The sequence below is a fragment of the Astatotilapia calliptera genome, chromosome 18, assembly GCF_964374335.1.
Source record: "Astatotilapia calliptera chromosome 18, fAstCal68.1, whole genome shotgun sequence".
Classification (NCBI taxonomy): Eukaryota; Metazoa; Chordata; class Actinopteri; order Cichliformes; family Cichlidae; genus Astatotilapia; species Astatotilapia calliptera.
In genome coordinates this window covers 9,052,677-9,078,576 of record NC_137439.1, presented here as the reverse complement: position 1 = coordinate 9,078,576, position 25,900 = coordinate 9,052,677, and the positions used below count along the sequence as shown (strand labels likewise).

Sequence of the window (25,900 nt, the reverse complement as noted above, 5' to 3'; positions counted from 1 at the left end):
GAAAACCTGCCAGCCATTTAGGTAGCCCTCTATGTATAACACAAAACGTGGAATTTCCCTCATCTCACGATTAACAAATTCCGCATCTTTTGTTAACGTGGTTTCTGGAAAAAGCCCTGGACTCTCCAACAACTTTTTGTTTATTTTCCGGCAAGCTTCTGTTAATGCTTCTTGTAAGTACTTCTAAAATTTTCTTCTATTTCTGGTTCTGCCCTTAAATCCTGATGTTGGATACTGTGTTATAATCTTATTGTAGTCATATTGTAGTCTCATTGTAGTCAATGTGCGATTTCCCAGGCTTTTCAGCATTTATTAAACAAAAGGTTGTTATTACGGCGACCGTGGCTCAGGGGGTTGGGAAGCGTATCTGTGGTGTTGGCCAGAGGGGCCAACACCAGTAGGCGGCCTCGCTTCTGTCAGTCTGCCCCAGGGCAGCTGTGGCTGGCTACAACCGTAGCTTGCCTCCACCAGTGAGAATGCGAGAGTGAATGAATAGTGGCATTGGGTGCCTTGAAAAGCGCTACATAAATCCAATCCATCATTATTATTATTATCTTCAAGCAGTTTCCTTTTTTCTACATAAAAAAACACATACTGAAATTTCTAAGGTACTGTAGACAATGAAAAACATTGAATTTTTTGTTTAACTGTTCAGTTTTAATTTAGTTGTTTTTCTATTACTTAATTACTTTGATGTAGTATGATTGCAGATAAAGCTTTAAAACTTAAGAAAATACAATTAAAAGTCTGAATTTTGTGCACGCATTCACATTTTCCAAAGCCATGCAGTGGAGAGGAAGAGAGAGAGGGGAAGGGGGGTTGGGGGGCTATAATCGGTACCGAGCAGCTCTGCGTTTGTTTGCAGTTCAGGCTCTTATTGTGAAGGGATTAGTGATAACTTCCTGTTTTGATAAGCGCTCGAGTTTGTCGTGGCTCTCTGCACACAGTCTTCTCTGCACACAGTCTTCACTACTGCCACAAGATGGCAGTATAAGCCTCTAAATAAACAGTCGTGCTCTGGCTAGTGCTCCCACACAGAAAGAAACAGAATCACATCTACAACGAATTTAGAGCACCATCTATCCCAACCTGCATGGTGCTGGACTGTGGGAGGAAGACCGAGTGTTGGAGATTACTGTTAAGTGAACAGAGTTTTGGGAAACATTACACTAAAGTCTTGAAAAAATATAATAACTCACCATAAAACTCAACCAAACTAATCACCTCAAAGCAACTTTGGCAGAGCGGAAGAGGAATTTAAACAAGAAATGGGAAGCGGGGAACAAAACCTGACGTACTAGTAACTACCTCAACCTCATTTTTCACCTCTGAGATGGGAGATAACATGCTTGCTACAGTGCAGGGAGTTCATGAAGACTGCAGAACCTTCATCTGCCTGTTTGATTTATTAAGCAGCATTGTTGAAAAGCTCCTTCTCTATCTCTCCTGTTCTTTGTGTTTCTGTATCTGACTGCTCCCTTTCTGTCATTTCAGCTCAGTGGAGCTCACGTCAGCTTCTGGCCTTTGAAAGGCATTATACCTGCACTAAGGGATGTATGTTCTGTGGGAACTTGAGATTGACTTTATGCTTCTGTGTTTATGAGTAAATGATGATTAATTCATTTGTGTATAGCCATTCAAATTTAAACTGCATGCAGATACCAGCAGATACCAGAACTGTAACTGAGATGTTAAAAGTATTTCACAAGTACAAGGTATAAAACATACAGGCTTTAGAGACAAGCAGAATAGGTGATCAGAGAAGTTAAGGCTGGGTTCTGAACACTATCCAATGTCCACTTGACATTAACTTGCTGTTGTTAATGGTGAGCTGTTTGTTGTGGCCCATTGTGGAGCCAAAACAGACAGGAGGCAGGTCATGATGCTCCAAAAGACTTTATCAGGGGTGAAGTTTTCAGGACTCCGTGAAACCTCACTGAATACTAGAGTTAACTCAAAACAACCCATAAAAACTGCTGGGGTTGAATTCTTTGCTGAATAATTGTATTGTTTTGGTGCTATTTAAAGAAGATTTAATCAAACTAAATGGAACTAAATAACATAAGATTTGAAGAGGTTAATCCTACTCTAGTCCAACATTTGTACTTTTGTTTATGTCACATTAAAAAACATTGAATTTGGAAAACATTTCCATTTCTGCAAAATCAGTTACACCTAAAAAATCTCACTGAATTAATTGAAGGTGATTTAAAGGATCTGGAGCAAGCTGGGGTATTTTACCTGGATATTAATACCCCTGGTTTTTGGCCTCTAACAATAACTTTTTGGGATTTTCCCTGTTTTTTTTCCCTCTCACTCACTCTCTCTCAGTCCTTCTGTCCCTTTCATTCTTCTGTGACGCTTCCTTGTGGGTCCACCTGTGGATGGAGTTTCCTTTTCCTGTAGTTTCTCTCTCATCATCTAATCGCTTGTGGTATTTAATGAAGGACTGGAGCTGCTGCTCTCCCTTGGATTGTTGTTAACATCATGTTGGTAATTTGTGACGCTGAGAATTCAGTGAATAGTTTAAAAGATCAGCTTATAAAGTTCAAAGTTTCATTGACACAAACAAGCTTTCGGTCAGATTAGCAGCTGATTTCTTTCTTCAAGAAGTCCCCCGTACAGTAACAATTACAAATAATACTGTCTGTTTCAGGTGTTCACCTTTTTCTTCCAACTGATTAAAAAACAGTAAGAACGAGAATGGTTTTGGGCCAAGCTGCTGATCTGGTGAACATTACAAGCCTGCCATGTCTGCACTGTGTATTATTAGGCCATGTTCATGTAGTCTGCACCGTGTAATTATCTTAGCAGGCTGCTGACAAGAGGAGCCAAGATCTCTGTCCCATGTGGTGCAGATGTATTTATTTTTAAGACTGTGTTGTATCTTTAGGACTTTAGTAACAAAGGACAGAGACAAAGACTGTTTTAAAGTCAGTTGAAGAAAACTTGAAAGCCAAAATTCTTCTTAGACTATTCTTACACTTTGCTCAATAATGCATCACATGATATCGGCTCCCCTTTCTTCACTATTTCATGCTGCTAGCTGCAAGCTTCTTTTTATTTATTTAGTCCATCTGGAAGCCATAATGAGATATTATCCAGTGTTTTATTGTGCACTTTAAAAGCACATTTACTGGGTTTACAATAATGAAATCACTCAAATTTTTTGAGAAAGAGCTACAAATTTGAACCTAGAGGAAATGTGTGAAATAATTTGAAAGGTCCACTCTGTTTCTAAACATAATGGTAAATGGTCTGTATTTGTATAGTGCTTTACTTAGTCCCTATGGACCCCAAAGCACTTTACACTACATTCAGTCATTCACCCATTCACACACACATTCACACACTGGTGATGGCAAGCTACATTGTAGCCACAGCTGCCCTGGGGCGCACTGACAGAGGCGAGGCTGCCGGACACAGGCGCCACCGGGCCCTCTGACCACCACCAGTAGGCAACGGGTGAAGTGTCTTCCCAAGGACACAACGACCAAGACTGTCGGAGCCGGGGCTCAAACCGGCAACCTTCCGATTACAAGACGAACTCTTGAGCCACGATCGCACCCTACATTATGTTATTAATAAATCTTATTGATTGTAGCTGTAAGAGGTCAGTAAATAATTTTTTTATATATATATATCTGTAGCACATGTCTCATACTATAATTTTTTTATGAAACTGGCAAAACAATCAAAAACCACAATCTGAGAGCTGCCTTGCTCTTGGAGCTTTCACGGGAAACTAAATCCTAGCAATAGTGATTGCGATTTGATTAACTGCAATGACTGGTGTAGAAAATTCCTTAGTTCTTGTACACTTTTTGTGTAGTTCTTGATTTTATCAACACACAAAGGAAAAAGTTGGTCTCCAAAGTCAAACAACTTTTGATTTACGCAAGAGCGCTTTTCTTTAGTCTTTGTCTCATTCCTTGCACAGTGCATCCAAAACAAGCAGAGCCACCATATCATCTCCTTTTAATTCATCTAAAAAGGACACGAGGAAACAGTGATTGTAGAAACATTTATTCAAATCCCTCTGCGGCCCTTGTGTTTGGCAGTGGTCCTCGGGCTCTTGCCAACATGCAGACAGCGAACGTGTTGGCCTGCTTTTGAAAACAGATGATCAAAGATTTCCACGTTTCTGGTAAAAGTATAACAATTACATGTTTATCCCACACATTTTGTGCTTTACATTGTTCCCAGTGAGGCCTGAATAGGCATAGACATCATGTCAGATTCTGTGTTGCAACACTACTGCATGGAAATCTGTATTTTCATAGTTTTTAGGAAAAAAAATACATTTAATGTTTGGTATATGATACCGTACCGTGTATATTTATGTAGATTTAAAAAAAAAAAGCCCCCTGGCTTAACAGTGCAGTGGTTACACTGCATCAAGAGGGAGCAATAGGTTAACATCATGGGTGTTACTATTTCTGTTTTGAGAGTAATGCCTCCTGCAGGATTTGAAAAACTCTGTAAAACAATAGATAACTAATGAAAAGCTGAGATGTTCTATTAGGAATTTTCTGAGAGGCTTAAATGGGCTTTTTATTGTTAGTGTGTTCAAAACCATTATGAAATCCACTTGACTTTTTTTTGGTTGCTCAAACAAAAGTAAATGAAGTCATCAAACAAAGGAAAAGAACAAACTAACACTACTCAATCAAAACTTAAAACAATACACATTTAGTGTTGCACTTGCACAAGCTTGAGCAACATCCTAAAGCTTTTTTCTTTTATTTTTGTGCCATAATTGTGGTTTAAGATGGAGTACAATTAAAAAAGCCATCTAAAAGGAGCTTTTAACATCATCTGTACACATGTAGAATTTAAAGACTTGCATATTTGCTTGTGCATATACTGTGCAGCAGTGGTGCTGCACATCATCATTGCAGAGATCAGTCATGATGTGACCCAAATATCTAACTTTAGGCACCACATTTAAAACCTAAAGCTTCCTGAGTGTCAAGCAGAGTGGACCAGTGATTTGTACTGAATATCAAAGCAACAAGGTTCTGAGTCTCAACCCAGTTTGTGTGTGCATGTTCTTTGCCTTTCTGGCTTCTTTGGACAGCCCAAAAACATGCATGCAATTAGGTTAATTAGTCATGCTAAATTGACTGTAGGTGTGAATGTGAGTGTGAATGGATGTGTTGCCCTGTGAGAGATTGGCAACCTGTCCATGGTGGAACCCAGCTTTCCCTATGACAGGTGGCATAGGCTCCCCCCGCCCCCTGTGACCCGGAATTAGGTAAGTGGAAGTAAATGAATGGATAGATTTCCCAAACAGAATGGATGAAAGATTTGTTTCCAATCCTTTGTAGTTAAGCAATCAATACTAAACTCTTTTTAGCGTTGATGTAATAAATAATAAACTTGAATTAAAACATGTTATTTCACTCTATCACTCATACTTAAAAATAACAATGAAAAACAAACAAACAGAAAAACAGCCTGGTGTAAGCAGTGCGTTAGCAAGAGGATGTAGTTATCACCCAATGCTTCCAAGCTTGGTAAGCAAACTATATCAATACAATATATTGGTGTAACAAACTAAATACTTGAACATCACACACTAGAATTGGAGCACAAAGTTCTTGGACTAGCTGATGATTTGCATTTTTAAATAATACAAAACTTACCCAGTTACGTGGCTGAGAGGTCAATTTCGGTGAGGCCCACTAAAACAGTACTGACCTAGTTTCCACGCACCTGTCACTAAATGTGGCTACATCCACTTGCACACAATTTAAATGGGTAAGTTATATAAAATTCCACCCTGCATGAAGCTGTTACAAGTAGAAAATTAGCCATAGATACAAAAAACGGCTTTGGTCCAAGCTGTAAACAAGTGTATTCCTACTGCTGAGAGTTACTCACTTCTTTGGATATAGCCTCAGGTGCCCGTTAAAAGAATGGCAGTTTTTGGCATACTTTTCAGCCTCAGAGCACAAAAATCAGTTTATGTAAAGTTTACATCTACATCAGTATGAATTCAGCTTAAAGCCTTTTCATTTAGCTTGATATAGTGATTGAACTATAACTAGATTCTAGACCCTCACTTTCACCTTGTCAGTACATTTTTGCTGTTGTTATGATTATTTACATACTCCCACCGTCCATCTGTCACATCACAAGTAAAATAAATTAATGGGACATAAAGGCTTTTAGATGATTGTAAGTAACAGATCAGCAGAGTGAAGCTTTATTTCACATTCAGATGTTAGTGCAGAAATGATCATGGATTACAAATTAGTAAAAGTGTTCAAATGTCTGGAGGTTTAGGTTGACCTTTTATGCAGTTTTGTGCTTTTCTTCCATGTCTTATTGCCATAAACTGTAACATTTGGTGGAATGATGTGATAACTTTATCTGCATAAATTCTGTGCAAGAAAAATTGCAAACTACATTCAAATAAAACTGTTTGTGTGGACAAGATAACAAAAATCTGGTGACAGTTAAGAGAGAAAAGCTCAAGGGGAGAGAGAATACAGGGTTTATGTCATATAATGAAGCTGAATAATCAGCTGTTTTGAATTTGTGTTGTTAAATAAATTTGGAAAGGGATAAAAATCCTCAGGGGCAGTAAGATACCAGAATCCTTGCTTTTCACTTATTTTGGCAGCTTTTGTGTTGCGAGTCAGTCACGAGCGTCTCACCTGTACAGTGAGGAGCTTCTCTGGAGTACATCTCCTATAAAAAATTAAACAGGACTTTTCTGAATAAGCAGACAGTGACTTAAGATGAATTTTTAAATGGATTACGAAGTGCGCCCCAGGGTGGCTGTGGCTACGATGTAGTTTGCCATTACCGGTGTGTGAATGTGAATGGGTGGATGACTGGTTGTGTAAAGCGCTTTGGGGTCCTTAGGGACTAGTAAAGCGCTATACAAATACAGGCCATTTACTATTTTAATGGAAACATACATTTCCAGAAAAATGTTGATATATTTTTTTTCTTTGCTAATTTGAAAAATCTCTTGAGTCCTTGAATCTATATACAGCTGTCATGGTCTCGGTGTCTTAAGAGCTCATTTTGTCAAATGATCTATGTTCTCGCTGTGACCCTGGATTACATAAGCAGAAGAAGATGGATGGATTCATGTTGTGTCACATTTCCTGTTTTATTTTGGTAATGGATATGTAATGTGTTTTGTGTTGAGCTAACTTCCCCCGTCTCATTATACTGTATCTATATTGTCTTCATGTTGTCTCAGTCTCCCCTTGTTTATTGTTGTGTTGTCCCTCTGTGACATATGCATGGTTTGCATATGCAGGACTCTAAAGATATCCCCATGCCTAGATTAGAAGCTGGTGTTTTACACAGACAGTATGATTAATAATGAACAGAAAACAAAACAAATATCAAAAGTACACATACATAAGAAAAGAAGAAATTAATCCCATGAATTCAAATGTGCTTCAGAATAAAAGAATGAAACAACAGTTGAACTCGTTTTTAACCCTGTAAAGCCTGAACCATGAAATAACTACAAAATGGTTCATCTTTTTGACACAGGTATTTTTTTAACTTTAGACCCATAAAAAAAATTAAATATCAATGTGCATGTATGAGTCTTAATTTAATTTATTTTTTTATTTTTTTTACTTCAGCTGGCATTTTTGTGCAATTTATTGCTTGAAATTTTATTGTGCAATTTCTTCAGATTTCTCAGGGGGAAAATTCACACTAATAATGTGGAAGTCTCAAAAAAGTCATAAAAACTAATGTATTAAATATGATACACTTGGCATTTCAGCATTATGGGAAATATTCATATAAGATACGCTTTAGATCTCTGGAGTAATTTCAGCGATTACTCCAGAGCCAAGAGCCATTAGTGTCATTTGTTTAATCCATACAATTAACCAAAATTCCATAAACTTTAGGGATTTCAGTGTGTCATTAACTTTCAGTCCCCAACAACAACTTCCGTTTTCTCTTAAAAAAAGAAAACCTAGCGGGGCCCACCCAATCTGAAATCCTCCCTCTAATTAAAATACAAAAGAAATGTATATGTTTCCTTGAAAACAAAACAAACATAAACAACTCAGGCTATAATTTGCTATTGTTACCCAATCATATGCATAATGTTAAGGCCAGTGTGTGACCCCGCCTGCCACAGGGATACAAATTTAAATACATGAGCAGAAAATTAAGGTCACAGTAATGAATAATATCACAAACTAACCACCTCGTACTACCAGTTCGAATTCACTTTTTATATAAGTAAATTAACTTGTATGAACATGTAACTACACATACTTCCGAGTAATTCCAAACCGAATTTCTGTTAATACTGTGGTCCACCTGCAGTATCTTTACAGCCCACCAGAGGGCCCCAGCCCACACTTTGGGAATCCCTGCTTTAGAAAATTACTTTGGACACTAGAATGTAGGGAAAAAATGACCTTTCACATCCAGTAACTATGTGAAAGGTCATCAAAATGCACCTGTGAGAGTTTTCTCCAGTGACTGATCAGAGCAGGAAAAATACCCAGTGTATTATTGCTTGTTTCTTTTTCTCTGCATCATTGGCATTAAATTTATGAAGTTTTACTACTGAAAATTTTGATATATCCCAGTAGACAGCTGAATTAAAATTAAATAGGTTGCTGTTTGTAACAAAGCTGAAATGTAATTTTCAGCCTTTAAAATTTCATGTGGTTAAAAAGTTGTGAGATTTAAAAAATGCTGGGACATTAAAAAGTGCCACATTTTGACCTAACACTGTATACTTTCTGGTCTGTAACTCCAGTAATCTACATAGTATGTAGCATTGCGTCCTCAAATATATTGAAGTTAAAAAAAAAAAGATCTGATTCTGATGGTGTCGAGTGGGAAGCATTCCAAGAATGTTTCTTTTTTATTTTCCTTGCAATGACCCATTTGTCCAAATATTGAACATTCATGGAGTTCAGTCTTTGATCTTTCAGAAAAGATGTCCTCCCAAGTCAGGCTGAGGCTGCTGCCGAGCACCAGGTGTCTGTTTGATGAGCCCGTTCAGCTGAAAGTGGCCGGGCTGCGGTCAAGGCAGGTGGTCACAATCAGAGCCACATCGACCGACGAGAGAGAAGTGGTGTTCAGCTCTTCAGCCACTTACAGGGCAGATGATGGCGGAGAGGTCGACCTGAACCGAGACCCCTCACTCAACGGGAGCTACGTTGGAGTGCAGCCCATGGGTCTGCTGCAGTCACTGAAGGCAGACACTTTGCACAAGTACTTCTTCAAGAACAAAGCTCTGAACCCTCACGTGGTGAAGTTTTCTGTGCATGAGCAGGAGGCGGATGGCAGGATACTGGCAGAAGAGACAAACGAGAGGTTTTTGATGGGAGACGGGGTCAGTCGGGACCCAGTCAAAGAGGGGAACATACGAGGAGTCTTGTTTACACCCCCAGGTACAGTATGTGGTTTTCCACTTAGAAGTATTCACTATCATTACAGTGGGCCCCCTTTTTTTTTTTAACAGGTGGCGAAGGTATATTTTCTGCAAAGGGTACATCACTTTTCTTGATTCAATTTCAATTCAATTTTATTTATATAGCGCCAAATCACAACAACAGTCGCCTCAAAGTATTTATATTGTAAGGCAGACCCTACAATAATACATACAAAGAATAACCCAACAATCAAATGACCCCCTATGAGCAAGAACTTTGGCGACAGTGGGAAGGAAAAACTGCCTTTTAACAGGAAGAAACCTCCCGCAGAACCAGGCTCAGGGAGGGGCGGGGCCATCTGGGGTGAGAGAAGGAAGACAGGATAGAAGACATGTTGTGGAAGAGAGACAGAGATTAATAACAGATGTCTTAAAAGATGTCTCAGTTCCTAAAATGCATCTGGAGGACAGAGGAGGGGGTGGCTTGTCAGATTAGCTGTAATCATATTTGCACAGCTGTATCCTTTGTAGAAGTACTTATTGTACTACTTTGGGAAGTTATTTAAAAGTATCCTTAAATATAAAAAAAATGTGTTTAACACCTCTGAGATCATAAAATACAGCACTAATTGGGCTGTAATGAAACTATATGATGAAACTTACACCAAAATCACGATACATGAGTGAAAAACATTTTAATTCATATTTAAACTGGAAAACATAGATGAAGTGTTGAATATGGATCTTTTATTGTAGGGCTTTAGGTTAAAGTTGCACATTATGCATGATTATAACCTACTTACATGAAACTTTTGTTGTCTGTGTTCTAGGAGAAGGTCCGTTCCCTGCTGTGCTGGATCTGGGCACCTTCATGTCTGAGAAAAGAGCCTGTTTGTTGGCCAACAAAGGGTTTTTGGTCCTCACGATTGCTGTGTTCAGTGACAGACAAAATATGAAAGAGATACATCTGGACCCCTTTAAAGAAGCCGTGGATTTCTTACGCCACCACCCCAAGGTGGGTCCAGTGGGTGACACTTAAGCTAGCAGCGTAACTTTACAAGAACCCATGTAACTGTGTGTTCAGACCGAATGTGAAGCAAATGTTTTTGTTTTTTTTTTGGGGGGGGGGAATGATTGCATGCGTAGTCTGTGAAATGCAGTGAACTGGTTAAAAATCAGTCAGGTTTGAAGAATTGCTTGGCAAAAAGTGAGACACTGCTTTAGGGAGTCCTAGTTATGTGTAGTTACGAGTTATGTGCCAGAACACCCATTTTTTTCTTTAAACTGTTCCAGTTTAAATGCCCAGCAGGTCACAACTTTTAATACTTTGGAATTGCCGGTTTCTGAGCTCTGTGTGTTATTTCACAGGCGGGCAGTAAAGGAGTCGGCATAATATCAAGATCAAAGGGAACAGATATCGCGCTCTCTCTTGCTGCATTCGTGCCCGGTGTGGAGGCCTTAGTTTGGATCAATGGCACCAGTGCCAGTGTGGGCACTCCCCTCTACTACAAGAAACAGCAGATCCTCTCACCCTTAATGTTTGACTTCAGCAAGGTGATTACAACCAAGTCTGGAGCAAACCTTATCAAGTATGCTACTGAAGATCCCCTGGAAGAGAAGAACAAAGGAAGCCTCGTCCCCATTGAACGAGCCAAGAGCCAGTTTCTCTTTGTGGCTGCAGAGGATGACCTCAACTGGGACAGCAAGGCCTACATGGACCAGATGGTGGAGAGACTGAAGCGTCGTGGGAAGGAGAACTTTGAGACTGTTTTTTATCCTGGAGCTGGACATTTGCTGGAGCCACCCTATGGACCCTTCTGTTCCTCTGCTTTCCATGGGATGCTTAGCTTCTCAGTGGTGTGGGGAGGGGAGCCCAGGGCCCACGCAGCAGCAGAGATCCACCTGTGGAAGAAGATAGAGGAGTTCTTTAGAACTCACCTGAGTTGTGATGCTGCACAGGCTAAAGCCAATTTATAAACAGGATTTGAAAGATAAAACAAAAAACAACTATTGAATATATTATTTTATTTGCTTGTGAATATTTTCTGTTCTGTCTTTGAATGCATTTCATGTTTGATTTTAATATCAGAATACTTTAATAATTCCTCAGGGAATTATGTGGGTTACAGTTACTCCAGGACAACAGTAAATGGCCTGTATTTGTATAGCGCTTTTCTAGTCCCCAAGGACCCCAAAGCGCTTTATACATCCAGTCATTCGCCCATTCACACACACATTCACACACTGGTGATGGCAAGCTACACTGTAGCCACAGCCACCCTGGGGCGCACTGACAGAGGCAGTAACTTCTTCCTCACCTCATCAAGCTCTTCTGACTGCTGCTGAGCTCCAAAGCTTTTTACCTGCTTGGAATTTGTGTTGACTGAATACATAAATTCATAAATCAAGTTTAATACAATGGCAGCAAAGATTAAAAGAAATATTTGTGTTCAGCTTGTGAGTGACCATCCTACAGCTATCTGGGTGAGGTCACTACCAGAAAACAGCAAGGAAGGAGACCAAAGACGCCACCTGGGAGATATCGCTACAGAATAAATGTTACAATACAAATGCGAACACACAGGAAAAAAAGGTTAAACCATACAAGACCAACTCCAAGTTAAAGAACTGCATTATTATAGCACATTTCTAAAGTATATTTCACTACCACAGTAGTACAAGGATGAAAATGGCACCACAGAAAACTAGCACATTACTCATCAATGCTGCTCTTTTTTATGATAAATAACAATGTATTTTAAAATACTGATGTATTGAAAAACAAGACAAATTAAGTGTAAAAACCTTTGACTTGTGGTTGTGAAAGTATTTGCACCACTATCAACTACAGCAGACTCCAAATGCGATTTTGTCATCCTTTAATAGGTAGAAAATGGAGAAATTAAAGTAGAAATGACTAAGTCCTACATTTGTGAGTGTTAAACAAATGTATTCCTGCTTCAGCATTTAACTGTAATGACAGATTAACTGCTAACAGACATTATCTGTTTATTAAACTCAAGAATTAAACATAATTGAATTTATGACTGTTTTATAGGTTCACCTTATTTGTTTACCAATCTAATGTCAGTCATCTCAACTCTGTATTGTCTTTGGTTGCTAGACTAACAAGCCAGTCCAAAACACTCTTTTCTGCTTTGGGGCGGGACAAGTGGTAAAGGTTCAGGTGAACCTGTGGGACCTGACACAGAAGCTAAGTCCTAAGAATTAGTGATGGGAATTCCGGCTCTTTTTAGAGAACCGGCTCTTTCAGCTCGGCTCACTAAAAAGAGACGGCTCTTTCGGCTCTTCAGGTTGTTTTGTTGCTTTAATTAATTTATTATTAACAACAATATAAAATTATGCACAAAAGGAATTACTAATGTAAAAAAAAAAAAGTGGTTTTATTTATGTATGTTTATATATAAATATATACAGTGGCCCCTAGAGATAAAGCCCGTACAAACTCCAAAAAGCACGTACAAATTCTAAAGGACGTAGAAACTCCAAAACACATTTCTAGCGTTAACTGAACTTCCAAAACAGAGCTACCTAGATCACTTAAATTACACAATTGAAAGCATATGTGTATTGTTTGTGTATTTATACACAGGCACTCATATATATTCAAATAATTTAAAGAAAACGTTCATTTATCGATAAAACAGGCGGAGCGAGAACACATCCGGGACTTTTTCGCGTTCTCGGCTTGATGCATACTTTGAATTGGAACAGTACTTGGTCTCCGACTGATGACGTATCACGAGTACACGAGAACACAAGTACAAACAAGAGAAAGGGCCTATGCTTCAGGTTTAATATGGACAAGTAAATGTGTGTCTATGTGGGGGCCCACTAGTACAAATGTGGTTTAAGTTGACAATAACTGTTTTAGTTGTACCCTGGGGCATTTCAAAGGTGAAAGCCATTCCACTTTAAAGGTATAAGGTTTTATGAGTGAAACCAGAGTTAGGACTTAGGAGGCCTGGTGTTTTATTTTGAAAATCTTAATTTATATACCATGCAGTAATTGTTACAACATTGGGTTTTATTTTTGTTCATTTCATAAGAAAATAACTGTTTTCAGTTCATTTTTTCCTTTCCCAAATAAATACCTAGTCATATACAGCAGTACAATGAACCCAGCCCAATCTCACGCTAGCTTTTACCATAGCTTTGTGGGAATGGGCAATTGTTTGCATCGTCTGTCACACCAACCCTCTGCATGTCCTCCTTCACTACATCCACAAACCTCCTCTGTGGCGTTTCTTCTTTGTAACATAAATCTGTAACATATTGTTAAATAGTCTAGTCCAGGGGTCGGCAACCAGCTGTGGCACGCGAAAGGTTGTTAAGGTTAAGGTTGTCTCCTTGACCTGGAGACAACATATAAGATGACACCGCCATGGACCTCAACCTGCAGGCTTTGTGTTACCTGTTTCTTTATACAGGAGCATGTAGGGGTGGACTGCTTTTTTATTTGATTACCCTTTTCTCATGTTTTTCTTAGTTAGGGACATTTTGGGGGACGTTATACTCTTACTTGTTAAACACATGCTCCCATCCACTCTCTTGGTCCAGAAGCTCCATAATCCAAGTGTCCCAACTCAGGTCTGATGGCATTTTTTCAGTGGTGCTTTTAACCTCTTGGGAACTTTCACTACATTCCTTACTTGATGCAGAAAGAAGAAACGAGTCAGGGATGCATAGCAAGCACAACAAGACACCAGCAGCCCAACCTTTCACCAACTGAAGACATTTGCAGCACCATAAAACATGACAGAGAAGAGCTGGGACTATGTGAAAGGGTGAAGTGCTGCAGTAAAGTTGCAATGGTCCTATCTTTTATACAGTCTATGGTTCACTCTATTAAGATGTGATTATTTCCAAGGTCCATTTAGTTTTAGTTAGCTGAAGCTAAACCAGAAGTTAAAACGAGATGGTGAAAAACATTTTTAGTTAATGTTACGACTGTTGTCGTAATGTTGTCTCATATGTAAATCTGAGTGTGCAGGCAGAGGTGGGACCAAGTCATTGTTTTGCAAGTCTCAAGTAAGTCTCAAGTCTTTATCCTCAAGTCTCAAGTCAAGTCTCAAGTAATGTCAGGCAAGTCAGAGTCGAGTCTCAAGTCACTGGTGTAAAAGTCCGAGTCAAGTCACAAGTCTGAAACTTTGAATTTCAAGTCCTTTCGAGTCTTTAAAAAAAAAAACAACGAAAAAATAATGTTGCAGTTATATGCTAAATGTAAATATTAGACCATGTAATTTTAAATCTGTGTTTTTCTCAACACATACAAAATAGTGAACTTAGAAAATATACACAAATTGTGAAATTGCACCTCTTTAAAATGCAGCTCAATTAAACTTAGCTCCAAGAATAATTTTCACCGACAGTTCTGAGATAAGCTGCATGTTATTCTTGGATGCGGTTGTAGGACCAGCTTTAAAATCGCATGACAAAAATATCATACATATTAAAAAAAACTGTATCACCAACGTAGCCTGGACAACATTTGCTAGTTAGATGAAGTCAGCTATCTCATCGTAGCATATTTATATGCATATTTATAATTATACGGTTCTTGGAGTGAGTGCATACACTCATGAAGTTTAGTAACTTCAGGTCACTGCAACAAGCCCAGGTACAGTTTACCGACGGATGGGTGCAGGACCTTGAAATGCACCGTGTAGAACGAAAGACCATCGTACGAACAAAGGTAAGTTTACCAGTCTCACAAATCGTCGTCATAAATACACATTCCTTAACCGTTTATTAATAGGACCTTTGAGCTCAACGGTAATTAATTAGTAGTGGAAATAATTTCTGGTAGCATCACAGAAATGTAGCAGTGACAATAATATTGTATGCTGTAATCGTACTGGGCAATTAGTGATACAAACCTGTTTTATCCTGTGAATAAAAGTATATGTTTTTGTCAATGTACCATAATAACAGAAGCGAAACGCAATATTGTGTCAGGACAATTCACTATTTATGCACAATAAATAAAGGAGCATAGCGCGACAATTTCTGTTCAGCGCCAGACTTGCTTGTAACCTATATCACTAATTATGTTATGAAAATGACGTATTAACTACTAAAAAACACTGACCTTCGTGTAAATGCTTGGAGCAGACTAACCTGTGAGCTGGAGTGTTCTGGGACGTTATATTTGGTCTTTGAATGGCTGCAATCCAGTCGCGTCTTTGTTACTTCGGAAACATGGCTCGAACAATTTCTCTTCAACGACGTAATCCGATAACAACCGATCTCTTTACCCGTCGGCTTCCCGTGGCTGTCATGCGACCGGCTATTGCAGTTAATGATACAACAGCTTCTTGCCATTTTTGTGTTTCTTTTTATCGCTGTGTAACTGATTTTAATTGAAAGCCTGCGTGCGCTACTACCGCTTGCCACGAGTTCCCAGAATCCTTTGCGGTTCTACCCGTGAATGACGTCACATTTTCAATCTCTATATAATATGCATGTTAAATTTTATATTTGGGGTAAAATATCAAGTCTTTTCAAGTAAACCGGTTCAAGTCCAATTCAAGTCCCAAGTCATTGGTGTAAAAGTCCAAGTCAAGTCACAAGTCTTAGAACATTTTTTCAAGTCAAGTCTAAAGTCATAAAATTAATGACTCGAGTCTGACTCGAGTCCAAGTCATGTGACTCGAGTCCACACCTCTGTGTGCAGGTGCCTTTCCGTGATTGGTGCATCCATGGGACGGCCCATACAGATTGGCTAATGACCTGGAGACAACATATAAGATGACACCGCCATGGACCTCAACCGGCAGGCTTTGAGTTACCTGTTTCTTTATACAGGAGCATGTAGGGGTGGACTGCCTTTTTATTTGATTACCCTTTTCTCATGTTTTTCTTAGTTAGGGAGATAAGACATTGTCATTTGGTTTTATTCTTTTCATAAATAAGTTTTGTACATCCTTTAGATACGGTCCCTTTTGTTTGTTGTTTTGGGGTCCACCCCGAAGCTATAGTTCGCTCCTTTCCTTTGTTAGAATTCAATCACTGTGAAAAAAAATCACCATCAAAATTGTACTGGTTGTGTGATGTGCTGCTTGGGGTCAGACAGGGGTGGATCACCCTTATATTATGGTCTGGCCACCCTTAGAAAGGCCATAACACTAACTAAAATGAAAATTAAAACTAGACTTATAACTGGCTGGTGTCCTTACCAGTGACCTTGGGTCTGAACTGTGGGCTCCTCTTTCCAGGTGTTCGTACTGCCTGAGTGGGACCAAGATGTGCTATCTCGCCTCTTTTGGGTTTTCTGCATGTTTCTGGCTCAACATGCAAGTATCCACTTCTTGACGTTCGCTGTTGGTTGCAGCCACTTGAGGTTTTTGGGCTCATTTGGGTTCTCAACACTGGGTGACTTTGATGGGAGTGAAAGCATCCTCACAACATAAATCACCACACTACCTGCTTTTGTTTCAGATTTTTTCTTTATCCTTGTTAACATGTTTGGGTACTGGGTTTACCTGTAATGCATTTTGTGCTCCAAAAGCTGTTATTTTGTGCAGCTGTGCTCCAAAAGCTGTTAGCATGACCTTTTTTATCATTAGATTGTGCCACACCAGCATCTGAGAGAAAAGCTTTGAGTTTGATTTTGTGTTTGTTTTGCAGGCACTCAGGAGAATAAGTCATGATGTTTCTTGTGTTTGTCATGCTAGTATCTCAGTGCTTGTCAATCACCAGTCAACAGTGTCACCACTGTGAACAACATCCTTCGACTGTTCGAGCCAAAACCTTCGAGAAGTCCCTGCAGCCGCTTCAAAACTCATCACTGAGCTCGATCTCTCTTTTAACACGCTGGAGACAACAATGAAAGAGGACTTTCTTTCATATGCTGCTTTGAGGGCTTTGTTCGTGAATAACAACAGAATCAAAACCATCCATGAAGAGACATTTCACCCGCTGATTAATTTGGAGAAACTGGACTTCCACAAACCAGTTGGAGACTTTGTCTTCTGGATGGTTTCAGAAGCTGATTTCTCTCCACTATTTCAATCTTTTGGGAAAAAAATATACAACACTGAGTCCGGGAAACCTTTTCGTGCCACTGAGGAGCTTGAAGACCCTCTATTTTTGAGGAGCTTTCCTTCAGTCTGTCAGTGAAAGGGATTTTGTTGAACCTTGAAACTGCCGTGACCCTGTCCAAAGACCAGCTGGCCACCTGGCCGGGTCAGTCATGGATATTCACAAATACCCCATAGTACTGGTGGAAAAGAAATATCGAGGGAAAATCCATGTTCAGACCATGTTCAGTGTGTCGTGACACTTGCACGATGGAAGAACACACCCACTTGTTGGTGCCAGAAGAGCCACTGAGAAATTATTGTTTTAGCTGGCTCATTACAAGTCGATGGCTGGTCACCTGGAATAGCATAAAACTCTGGAGCGAATAATTGCCCGATTTTACTGGCCAGGAAACTGTTTTAGACTTAGAGCTTTTTATTGTCATTGTGCAGTTTCTTGCACAGTGAAATTGGGTAAGTGGAGAGCATAGAGCCGCTGTATCTGTGCGCACCACCATCTTGCATTTCTTGCATGTTTGGATATGCGCCGATGGTGTGCGTCCAATGGTGTCAGCTGGTGAACCAGCTGGTCATTCAAAAAGCACCTTTATGCCCCTCACCATTAATGGAGGTCCCATTTGAGCGCATTGGCATGGACCTCATTTTATCGATGAGAAAAAGAAAGTCTTTAGTTCAGCTGTTGTTAACTGATCTTGACTTTGTTAATTAAACACTGCAAACCTGCCTTCAGTGTGTCCTGTACATGAGGTCATTTAGTACACCACAGCACGGTGAGTTTTTTTGAGCTGATGAAGTTCAGCCAAAACAGGAAACTTGCAGCAGGAGACAGCAACTTGTTAAAATGTTATAAAAGGTACAATGAAAGATTTTCACCCTACAGGGTTGTCAATGATCCAAGGATAAATGTCTAATTTGGTAAAAATTTTATAAGCCATTTCTGGAGAGACTGCAGTGGAAATGTTGTCACTTTTGGACTTTGCTACCTGCAGCTAAACATTTGCAGCTAAATCATTTATTTAAAAGCAGAAGCTGCAACTGATCGAGGGAATATTTGTCTGAAAACTTAAACTGAACTCCAAGGGTACCATTGCTCCAGCTTACCATCTTTACCTGAGTGAATCAGTTTGTTGAACAATCTAAATGATTCAGAAACTTCTGTGACATCAACTTAACTAAGGCTCATTACAAATTTCACAAAACACTGCTGAATACTTTTAATATTTTTTTATTAGTTATTTTTGTTTTTGTTGTTATTTTGATTTTAATAAAACAAAATAAAATAAAGAATTAAATCATTTCTTTGTTTTTTTAAATTTAATTTATTTTACAAATAAATTAATAATAATATTAATAACAACAATAAAATTAGTGCTGTCAGCGTAAACGTCATTAGGTAAAATGACGTTAACGCTGACAGCACTAATTTGTTGTTTCCAGAGAGCAAGCCAAACACTGGTCCAGAAAAGGACGATCTCTAGTAGATTTTGTTTTAGCCTCCTAGGACCTGGTGTCCACATATGTAGACATAACATTTTGGGTTGTCTAGACCAAAATACAAAATTTTGCTCTTCAAAAACCTGATATCCACTTATGAGGGAGGACATTACACTGCCACTGTTCAATCGAAATTTAAAATGAATGTCCTCATATGTGGATCTCATTCTTTTGAGAAACAAAAAAAAGATAGTCCGAATCTGATGTCTTTGTTTTTACATTCATCAGGTCCCAATCAACCCAAATGGCACAGAGAAATTAAAAATGCATGCCATGAAAGTTCAGGTCTTAGGAGGTTAAAAATGTCCCTGCTGATGAGACCAGTGAATGTGGGGCGACGGTGGCAAGAAAAAACTCCCTCCTGGAGGAAGAAATCTTGGGAGGACCAGGCTCTCTGGGAGGACCCTTCCTCCTGAGGGCAATACTTACCTATACTTGTCCTCCAGTGTGCGATGGTGGGCTGGGACGACTGCTTTTCCTTCTCAGCATGACGATGACCTTAACTTCCTTCCTTCCTTCCACTTCCTGTTTCAGAACTGAGAATGAAGACAAAACTGGTTAACAAGGTAACAGGACATTTAAAAATTCTCTCACTTCAGGATGAGATGCTGTGTCTTCTTACGTTTCTCTTGTAAAACAGGATGTAGGCCGAGTGCTGCTGTTCCTCACAAACTGCCGATCCGGTTGTGTGGAGCACCTGTGCGTCATTATAGGTGAGCCAGCGATCTGATGTAGAGTGCTGACTCTCCTCAGGATGGACAGAACTACAGATGTAGTGTCCTGAAATCACATTAAGACAAATGAATCCAACTTCTGGAAGTCAACTGATTCAAGCAAACAGTGATTTTGACTTAGTGCTTCTTAGAACATCAAAAGCTCTTGTGTGTGAGTCCTTCACTGAAAAGTAGCAAGTTTTCATTTTCTGTTTGTCACAAGTCTGTTGTTTTACCTGACTCTGTGCCTCCATAATGACTGATGATGCTGACAATACTATAACAGCCACCACCCTGAGAAGGAACAAATCCAAAGAGTGTTAGTTTCATAAAGTCTCACATCAGTGCCACAATTAAGCTGATTTGCTGAGGCTACGTCCACACTAATGCGTTTTCGTTTGAAAACACATCGTTTTCTCTCCGCTTTGACCTCCCGTCCACACTGAGACGGCGTTTTCCTCAAGGAAAAACACAGCATCTTGAAAACGCTCTCGAAAACGCATACATTTCAAAACGGAGTTGTCCCGTCGCAGTGTGGACACTCGAAAACGCAGACTTTCTAAAACGATGACGCATTTTAGTCATGTGATGCAGTCATGTGAGCAATTAAACAAAGATAAGCCGAGTGCATTATACAGCAGTTGTTTTGATTGCTCTCAACTTTGACAGCCCTAAAAACGATTAATATCAGTTTGTACATGCTCCGGATAGCTTTTCTTCAAATTCTGTAATTCTCACTCACTTTTGCGCATGCGCAGGACTGGAACATAGGCGTTTTCGGCCGTTTCAATGCAGACGCACAACTATTTGAAAATGACTGAAAACGCTAGTGTGGACACGGAGTTTTCAAATCTATCCGGGCTAGTGTGGACGTAGCCTGAGACGTTCTGCAGTCTGTTTTTACCTGATTGGATGGCACCACCAAGTCCCTCTGCAGCCTGACGGGGTCATCCACCTTCTGAATCTTGTAGGTTTGTGTAAAGCCAAACCTCTTCAGATGCAAGATCAGAACTCTGGCAGAAAAGAAAAAAAACACAAACAAGGCAGAAAATAAGAAGAATGAGTGTCAAACACAAACAGAAGATGGGAGAAAACGACTGCTCAAATATTGTCTCGAAAAACTCTGATATTTGATGCGCCACAGTTTGGAAACCTGGTCAGTCGATCAATTCTGATGTGACCTTACTCACCTTGGCAGTGTATCAAAAGACGACTTCAGTTCTGAGGCCGTCCCTCCACAATCGCAGCGATATTCTATTTCTTCTTCCTGAACAACAGCACAGAGAAAACAGGCTTTATGGTAGAAAGAAATCTCAACATATGCACACACACGCATACACACAAACACTAACAAAAAAGGTGTGTTAAGATCGCTGACACTACAACTCTATTGGAATTTGTGATCTTACCTTCAAGTATGTCTCTAACATGTTTATCACAGACCCCTCTGGAACCAGGTCAAGAGACAAACTGGTGAATTCCTCTTGCTGTGATGAGTGGTGACCGCAGCTACACATTTCAGGAGTAACGTAGTTAAAGTAAAGATCAGGTACGTGGAAAAGAGGTATATGAAAATATTGCAACCAGCTCTGCGTTTCTGAAAGACAGGCTTACCTCTTGCATGTCCTTATGTTCTCCATTTTAAAAATGTGATGGTCTTCTACTGGGCAGCTATAACTTTGGCCCAGGAGAGCTGCGTTCCTCTCCAGGCGAGGTGTGAGCCTTTTGACCTCATTGAGGAACAATGTTAGGAATTCATGAGCGTCCTGAAAGAAAAGCAGAGAGATTTAAAACAGTACATCAAAATCAGAAGGTAAAGCAAAAAACGAAATGTCCAAATAGCTGACGCACTTTCTGTGCACTGCCGGTGTATTCGGCAGCTTGATTGCTGAATGCCTTCTTAAAAGCTCTTAGGTGGTGATCTTTAAGGCCATAATCTGTCGACTCATGACAGTCCCTGACATCAATAAGCCTTCTGTAGAAAGGAAGGGTAAACAGACATTTCTGCTGTTAGATCTCTTTGTTCTTCAGGTGTTTGAAGAAAGTAGAAGGTTGACGTAGCGCACCTTAAGAGCTGAGCTTCTGGATCTGTGCTCCACAAAACCCCCTGACGCCTGATGTCTCTTATGAACTCCTCAATGTTGAGGAGGCTCTGCAGGCAGGAGTTCATGTAGCAGGTGTTTCCGATGTTTGGAAACCTGACACACACGCGTAACGTTTACAGTATCAGTGTAAAATAATTCATTTTCTCCACTTTGACAAAGTGACCTTTGATCTTTGCGCACCACGTGTACTCACCCGAAGCGGTCTATAGTCCCAGTTTGACTTTTTATTTTTTTCCCACCGCGTGCTACACTGCTCCAAAAAGGTAAAAACACAAACACAAAATTAGGAAAGATGTCAAGATTCTGAGCAGTGTATGTGCATGTATGCATGAGCTTTGACGCTGAAACATTTTGGAGGACGTCCAAAAGTAGTAAAAAAGATGTAAATACACAAGGTGGAAGACAAATGCCAATAAAAGGGAAATAAAACAGCTCCAACTAAACCACTGCTATAAATATCTCCAGCAGCATTAAAGAGCGGCGCATTTCTTTACCTCTGATGAGACGTAGAAGGAATTTCCTTCTCTGCCACATTTTGTTTGTGTAATTTCTGTTTAGAAACAAGAAAACCAACATCAGTAATGGCATAAAACAAACATACCAAGGGAGTCTCTCCATGAAAAGTGTCCAGTTAGAAAATTTGGTATTATTTCATATTATTTATCACTTTAGTGAGCTGTCAGCTCATGAAGCAGATATATAGGAATATCTTTAAATAAAATAAAAACAATTTATTCATGCTTTAAATTGAGTTTTAAAGTTTGTCCTATGAAATACAAAATCCTTCATTTGGTTGTGATCAAAATTCAGTTTTTACAGAAATCATCCATGAAGCTTCATTAAAAGATTCAAAAATGCTTATTTACCATAAAAAATATTTAGAGAAACATCCTGCAAGTCCCTTCAAACTTACCTTTCTGTGAAAAAAAAACGTTTAAACATCTTTGAACTTAATTTGAGGACATAGATGTGCTAAATTGCTCTTAATTCTTCTCATTTAACTGTGATGAGTAAATGCTTGATGACAGGGACTCTTTCCATAAAACATACCTTCCAGAATTTAAAAAGAAACCAGCGACACTTCTTTTGTGTCTTCACAGTGCTGCTCTCTGCCTCTGCATCGCTGTCAGTTTGCTGCAGAGGACGAACAAACATAAGTTTATTAAAAAAGTAAAGTCACTTTAAATTAACAAGTGCAATTTAAAGAGAAAGTGCATTTCATATGTTTTGAGTAAAAGCAAACCGAGGAACAGCAGAAGTGTCTCCATTTTCTCTTCTTCTTTTGACCATTTTCAGCAACAGAAGCATCCGGGATGCTGATGAGGACAAAAGTGTAAATGTTATTTTTCAAAGTGGAAAATTTTAACAAGGAGTACATGCTGGAGATTGCAGATAAAAATTAATAACTGTAATGGAACAAAATCATGTATTTTGTACATTTACACTCTACATTTTCAAACGCTAATCTCTGAATCAATATAAATTATAGACAAGACTAGAAGTAGTAAAAGATGTAAATACAAAACACCAATAAAAGGGAAATAAAACAGCTCCAACTAAACCACTGCTATAAATATCTCCAGCAGCATTAAAGAGTGACACATTTCTTTACCTCTGATGAGACGTAGAAGGACTTTCCGTCTCTGCCACGTTTTGTTTGTGTGATTTCTGTTTAGAAACAAGAAAACCAACATCAGTAATGGCATAAAACAAAGTATATGGTAAGAAAATACAATATCCTTCATTTGGATTCAAAATTCAGTTTTTACAGAAATCATCCAAGAAGCTTCCTTAAAAGTTTCAAAAATGCTTATTTACCATAAGAAAACATTCAGAGAAATGTGCTGCGAGTCTCTTCAAACTTACCTTTCTGTGAAAAAGAAGTTTAAACATCTTTGGACTTGATGTGATCGCAGCCAAAATCTCCTCAGCTTTGCAAAAGTTCAACTGAAAACAAGCAGTCAGAGGTTGTATATTTATAAACTTTCAGCATAGAATGTTCATACCCTGAACAGCAAACATCATCGTTATGATGTATGGGGCTAATTTGCATATTTTGGAATGTATGCTCATTTGAACTGTATGGCGCTCGTCTCCAAGCAACTGCTACAAAATACAGGTCAAGTCAAGTGGCTTTTATTGTCATTTTAACCACGTGCAGAGGTACTGTACAGAGTGAAATGAGACAGCGTTCCTCCGAGACCCTGGTGCTATATATGACATATACGGACAAACCCAGGACTACATAAAGTGCAGTGTGCATAAATTGCAAAAATAAACAAGACAAAACAGTGCAAAACGTGACAGAACAGGACGATACAGACACAAGACAATGGAAATGTGCAAAATGCTGAGTATTGTGCAAAAGTAACTAACGTGTGTGAAGGTGTGCGTGTGCCAGTGCAGTCACTGAGTGTTCAGGGGTCTGACGGCTTGTGGGAAGAAACTTTTCCGTAGTTTGGTAGCGAGGGCCCGGATGTTCTGGGACCTCTTTCCAGAAGGCAGCAGGGTGAAGAGTGTGTTTGAAGGCTGTGTGGGGTCCTCCAGCGAGCGGGTGTTATAAGGAGGGGAGAGGGACTCCAATAATCTTCTCAGCTGCTCTCACAATCCGTTATAGAGTACTGCGATCTAATGCGCTGCAGTTACCATACCAGACAGTGATGCAGCTACTTAGGATGCTCTTGTTAGTCCCACTGTAAAAGGTGGTGAGAATGGATGGTGGGAGATGGGCTTTCCTCAGCTTCTGCTTGAAGTAGAGACGCTGCTGGGCCTTCTTGGTTATGGAGCTGGTGTTGAGGGAGCAGGAGAGGTTCTCCGCCAGGTGGACACCAAGAAATCTGGTGCTCTTGACGACCTCCACAGAGGATCCATTCATGTTAAGTGGGCAGTGATCCCACTGTGCTCTCTTGAAGTCAACAATCTCTTTTGTTTTGTCCACGTTCAGAGACAGGTTGTTGACTCTACACCTCTACAGATGGCCCGCAGTGCAACCCTTCAGCTTCCTAGTCCTATATACAAATTTAAAGACCTAGGAGACTTACTTCTCGTCACAGAGTTGTAGCATTCACAAGATTTTCAGAAAACTTGAACTCAAGGTCAAGGTCACTGATATTCAAACTGACCCCAGAACTTTAGTAGATGCACCAATGGTATCAATTCAAAATCCTACGCTTCTCGTTCTCGAATTATTGTCTTGACCAAGCTGAGTATACAATTATGAAACAATCATTTTCCATTTTTATTTCACTATCTGTAACTAAGACAAATAAACAGTATTTGGGACACAAGTCACTATTAAAGTGGTTAGTGAGACTCCACATCTGATAACAGTATAACACACTGCTTATTTATGTAAAATTGTCACTGAAGGGTGCCATTGCTACCATGCAGTGTTTAAAATAATCCACTGTCCCAGTTTGTGCTCAGTGTGCATGAAATGCTTTACACCAAACTCCACTCAAAAAATTTGCCAATTTAAATACGTATCATTAGCAAGCAAGCAACCACACTATAAGTGCCCACTGTTAATTCAACAAGCTGTTAATATTAGATCCATTTCAGACAGTGGCAGTAATATTTTACACTGGGCAGCAAATCAGCACAGCAGGATCTTTCAGAGTGAGACAGAAACTCTGTGTCCTATTTTTTGTTAATTTTTAATAGCTCTTGCACAGCCACTGTTAATGTGATACCTTTGCACCAGATACCCTCCCATGCACCCATCAGTAAAGACTTCTTTTCTAAAGTATGAAGTACTCAGATACACCTTTCTGTACTCCTTACAGGACAATAAACCACTGATAAAAATTTCTGTAGTTAAAAAGGGATATTTGACATGAGAACACTCAACCGTTGGAGGTTATGTGAGGCCTGGAAGGTGGGACTGCTGGAAAATTAAAACGTTACGGCTTGAGTTCCACAAAGCTCAAGGTAAATAAAATACCTTTACAAATTTCTTCCATATTCTTAAAAAATTCTGATAATTTCTTTAATATCTTTTAAAAATTCTGATTGTAGCAGCCAAAAAGGAAATCACAAGGTATTGGCTCTTTCCCGGGCCGCTCAGGATATCAGAGTAGAAAAATATTGTGAATAAGATTTATGTGATGGAATCTACAGTTTACAGTTTCAGTACGACTT

At 39.4% G+C, this 25,900-nt stretch overlaps 2 protein-coding genes across 2 annotated transcripts; one reads left to right on the top strand and one right to left on the bottom strand.

The window, feature by feature from the left end:
- LOC145421761 (acyl-coenzyme A thioesterase 1-like) lies at nt 1-12,420 on the top strand. The gene is made up of 4 exons (XM_080292482.1): nt 1-173; nt 8,943-9,404; nt 10,216-10,400; nt 10,754-12,420. The coding sequence occupies exons 2-4, from the start codon at nt 8,948-8,950 to the stop codon at nt 11,360-11,362; spliced, it is 1,251 nt and encodes a 416-aa protein (XP_080148608.1). The 5' UTR covers nt 1-173; nt 8,943-8,947; the 3' UTR covers nt 11,363-12,420.
- Nucleotides 12,421-18,209: 5,789 nt separating this feature from the next.
- LOC113010718 (ubiquitin carboxyl-terminal hydrolase 37-like) lies at nt 18,210-24,635 on the bottom strand. The gene is made up of 14 exons (XM_080293024.1): nt 24,412-24,635; nt 23,004-23,076; nt 22,811-22,894; nt 22,255-22,310; nt 21,954-22,010; nt 21,722-21,853; nt 21,507-21,630; nt 21,270-21,421; nt 21,065-21,164; nt 20,846-20,922; nt 20,560-20,668; nt 19,892-19,949; nt 19,565-19,722; nt 18,210-19,478 (listed from the first exon to the last, which is right to left on the bottom strand). Exons 1-14 carry the CDS (start codon nt 24,633-24,635, stop codon nt 19,473-19,475), a joined length of 1,410 nt encoding a protein of 469 aa, XP_080149150.1. The 3' UTR covers nt 18,210-19,472.
- Between the last annotated feature and the right edge of the window lie 1,265 nt (nt 24,636-25,900).